Here is a 4,562-nt window from a genome sequence, read left to right as displayed (position 1 = left end):
TCTGTGTCTCATTCAATATCTCCTCTCTGTGTGTGTGTGTGTGTGTGTGTACCGTCTTTACCCTCTTCTCTGTCTGTTTGTCCGTCTCTCTACTTTTCTCTTACCTCCCCCTTTCTCCCTCTCCCTCTCTCTTCCTTCCAAGCCTCCAGGCCCCCATCCCCACCCCTCCCCCAAAGCAGCGCCGGGCTAAAAGGTCTTCCAGGCCACTGATTGGACGCTGCTTCACGCACAGCTGATAACGGGTTCGCTGGGAGCCAGCCCTCGACGAAACATAATGGAGGGAGAGAGAAAAAAAAAGGAAACTTCTTTTTTTTTTCTTTTTTTTTACGCCAGAGAGGAAGAGCTTGTTGATAGGGAGACTGCTGGAGAAGGATGGGAGGGGCCAAGGCCTCCACTCCGCTCACCACCTTCCTGCCTCCTCGAAAAAAAGGGGGGGGGGGGCGGGGGGGGGGGGGGGAAGAAAAAGAAAAAAACGAGCAAGATTGCAGGCGGAGCGTCCAGTTTATCTTTTATGGCCCCAGCCCCGCCCACCCACCCACCCACCCTCATCCCCTGACTCTTCCCCCTCCCTGCTCTCCACCAGTCTCTCCTCCCACTTCTGCTGTGTGTTGTGGCTGGCTGGTGGCTGTTGCTGGACTGTCCTTGGTTGATGATGGTGATGGTGGTGGTGATGGTGATGATGATGATGATGGTGATGGTGGTGATGATGGTGGTGATGGTGATGATGATGATGGTGGTGATGGTGGTGATGATGGTGGTGATGATGATGGTGATGGTGATGGTGGTGATGGTGATGGTGATGGTGGTGATGGTGATGGTGATGGTGGTGATGATGGTGGTGATGACGATGATGATGATGGTGATGATGGTGGTGAGGGCGATGGTGGTGATGGTGGTGCTGATGGTGGTGATGGTGATGATGGTGATGATGATGATGATGATGATGATGGTGGTGATGGTGATGGTGGTGATGGTGATGGTGGTGATGGTGATGATGATGATGATGATGATGATGATGATGGTGGTGATGGTGATGATGGTGATGGTGATGGTGATGATGATGGTGATGGTGGTGATGGTGATGATGGTGGTGATGGTGATGATGGTGATGGTGGTGATGGTGGTGATGATGATGGTGATGATGGTGGTGATGGTGATGATGGTGATGGTGGTGATGGTGGTGATGATGGTGATGATGGTGATGATGGTGGTGATGATGATGATGATGATGATGATGATGATGATGGTGATGATGGTGATGATGATGATGGTGGTGATGATGATGATGATGGTTGTGATGGTGATGGTGATGGTGATGATGATGATGATGGTTGTGATGGTGATGATGGTGGTGATGGTGATGGTGATGATGGTGATGATGATGGTGATGATGCTGATGATGATGATGATGATGATGGTGATGATGGTGATGATGATGATGATGTGAGACAGGGAGATCAGCCAGAAATGGGAAGAGGAGGAGGGGAAGAAGGAATGAAAAACAAAAACAAAAATAAAAACGACTGGGCCGCTAACAGGGAGACTGCAGAATGAGACAGAAGCAGCAGTGGGAGGAGCCACCCCCCCCCCCCCCCACCACCCCCCCACCCCCCCCACACACACACACACACACCTCCCCACACCCACCCCACCTCTCTCCCCTCTAAAAGACAAGACAGCAGGCGGCGCCTCTAGTTTATCTTTTACACGCCCGCTCCACCTCTCACCACGAACACCGCCCTCAGCCCTCACCTCTTCCTTTTCCCCCTGACTGTTCTCGCCGCCCTCCTTGTGTGTGTGTGGGGGGGGGGGGGACAGCTAGGGGGTGGGAGAGAGGAAGTGGGGAGACAAAAAACGTTAGAAGTAGTTTGAGGAGCCAGCCCCCCCCCTCCCTTCCCCCTTCCATCCCTATCCTTTCCCCACAAAAAAAGCAAGCTCGCTGGCGGCGCGTTTGGTTTATCTTTTTTATACCCCCTCACCCCACCACCATCACTACCACCCTTCAACATTTCCTCCTCCGTTTTTTTCCTCCCCTTCACCCCTCCCCTCCCGCCTTCCTGCGGTGCGTGCAGTTTGTTGGCTTGTCATTGGTGGATGGTGAGGACACGGGAGAGAGGAACTAGCGGTGAGGAGAGGATGAGGGGAGAAGGAAGGAAGGAAGGAAGGAAGGAAAACAGGGAGGATGAGACGCTGTCAGGGAGGCTGCAGGCAGGAGGGGCGCTGAAGTGGGAGGAGCCAGTTCCCCCTCTCCCCTCATCCACCCTCTCCTCCCCCCAAAAAAGCAAGATCACAGGCAACGCGGTGTCTGCTTTATCTTTTATACCTACTAATAATGATAATTATATAGCGCTGAATCTTGTGCAGAGACAAATCTAAGCGCTTTCACACCAGTCAATCACACGCATGCATAACTCTAAAACTGGAGAAACTGAAAACCACCCCCACCATCATTCAACTCTTCTCCCCTCCCCTCCCCCGCCCCTCCCCCCTTTTTTGTTGTTGTTGTTCAGTGTTGCACTCGCCCCATTCCCCGTCCGACGCTTTCCGAGTGCTGGCAGCTTGCTGGCTGATTTCCGTGCTGGCAGTGGGTTGGATGATGATGGTGTGAGCCGTGGCGGGGGGAGGTTACTGGAAGAGAGGGGGAGAGGGGAGGAAGGAGGGACGAAAAACACCAACTTAAAAAAAAAAAAAACAGGGAGGGTGGGCAGGGAGGAGGAGCAGTAGTGGGAAGAGCCGAGCCACCCCCACCCCCACCCCCTCCACACACCCTTCACATCCAAAAAAAGCAAGCTCGCATACGGGCTTATCCTTTATGCCCCACCCCACCCCACTTACCCACCCATCCACCATCGTCATCCGTCAACTCTTCCCCCCCCCCACCACCCCCCCCACCCCCCCGCCCGCCCACACACCTCCCCGTAACCTGTGTGCTCTCAGCTTGTTGGTGCTTTTCTGGGTCTGGCTGGTTAATGGGGTGGAGGCCGGGATGAGGATAGATGGGAAGGGAAGGAAGAAGGAAGGAAGGAAGGAAGAAAGAAAAAGGAGAGAGTGTAGCCTGGTGCAGTTCCGCACTGCTGTGGCCTCTTGATGAACAACAGCAGCACTGTGGAGGGAAAGGATGATGACGTCACTGTGCTGTCCCCTGTATTCCCATTACACGATGAAGAGCTACTGAGGAACAAAGGGGGGGGGGGGAGAGGAGAGGTAAGACTGAAAATCCTGACTACCAAGTTAAACCCATCTCTCAGTCACAGAAGGCTACTCACTCGCTTTCGTCGGCGATCCGGCCGGCTTCTTCAGCGCAACTGCTGGGAAGAGAACTAGCAGCTGTATGCATCGCCGTGAGCGAACTCCCGACAATGTGACTTGACGAGTGAGGAGTACACCGACGGCAGGTTGTGTCGGCCCCGGTCACGGTTGAGGGTGGGGTTCCTGGCGGCGATGTGGACTGCCTCCTTTACTCCCCTCTGGAACCATCTTGCTTCTCTGTTGAGAACTTGCACATTGTCCTTTCCAAAGTGATGTTGGTTGTGGGTCAGATGTTCAGTCGCCCACTGGGGAGGACTTTGTGTTCTTTCAGTCTTTTTTGCAAGTTGCGCTCGGTTACACCAATGTAACTTTGGTCACAGTCCTGGCAGTCTATCTGGTATATCACCCCTGATGTGTCCAGTTTATCTGTTTTGTCTTTGGGGTGGACTAACTGACTCCTGATGGTGTTGGTGGGCTTGGCGTGAACGCTGACTCCCAACTTCTGGATCTTCCTGCTGAGAGCCTCAGTGACGCCGCTGACATATGGCATGGAGACGTGTCCTCTCGACTGGGTTTGGCGTTGAGTCGAGGGGTGGGGTATGGTTTTCTTGCCCCCCGGGATGTCCCAGGCCCACTTCTGGTATCCCGACACACTGAGCACTTTCTTGATGTGCTGCAACTCTTCTTCCCTAGCGGTGTCGGTGGAGCAGATGGTCTTTGCTCGGTGGGTGAGGGTGCGTAGTACTCCAGGCTTGTGTTCCAGTGGCTGGTGACTGTTGAATTGTAAATGCTGGTCCGTGTGGGTCGGCTTCCTATAGACCGAGAAGGCGAGGCCTGTCTCTGTCCGGGTGATGCGGGTATCCAACATCGCGATGCTGCCGTTCTCTTCTACCTGGTATGTAAACTTGATGGCAGGGTGTTGGTTGTTGAGGTGGGTCGTGAAGTCTTGGACCACTGATCTCTTTCACTGGACGGAAAATCCCTGCAACAGCTGATGGCTGCTTTATTCAGTCAGCTGGCTGGCTGTCAAAGGGCAGACACTAGGAATTGTTGCCTACTTTTCAAAAGTGACCGGGCGGGCGATGGGGGGAAGGCGGGTTAGGGAGGGAAGCTGAGGGGTGATGGGGGGAAGCTGAGGGGTGATGGGGGGAAGGCGGGTTAGGGAGGGAAGCTGAGGGGTGATGGGGGGAAGCTGAGGGGTGGTGGGGGGAAGGCGGGTTAGGGAGGGAAGCTGAGGGGTGATGGGGGGAAGCTGAGGGGTGATGGGGGGAAGGCGGGTTAGGGAGGGAAGCTGAGGGGTGATGTGGGGAAGC

General features: G+C 54.5%; 1 protein-coding gene across 1 annotated transcript; it reads right to left on the bottom strand.

Annotated features, from left to right (window-relative positions):
- Positions 1-3,535: 3,535 nt before the first annotated feature.
- On the bottom strand, positions 3,536-4,117 carry LOC143276875 (uncharacterized). Its single transcript, XM_076581531.1, has one exon. It carries the CDS (start codon positions 4,115-4,117, stop codon positions 3,536-3,538), a length of 582 nt encoding a protein of 193 aa, XP_076437646.1.
- Between the last annotated feature and the right edge of the window lie 445 nt (positions 4,118-4,562).

Source organism: Babylonia areolata, chromosome 33 (assembly GCF_041734735.1).
Source record: "Babylonia areolata isolate BAREFJ2019XMU chromosome 33, ASM4173473v1, whole genome shotgun sequence".
NCBI lineage: Eukaryota > Metazoa > Mollusca > Gastropoda > Neogastropoda > Buccinidae > Babylonia > Babylonia areolata.
This window is presented reverse-complemented; position numbering and strand designations above follow the sequence as displayed.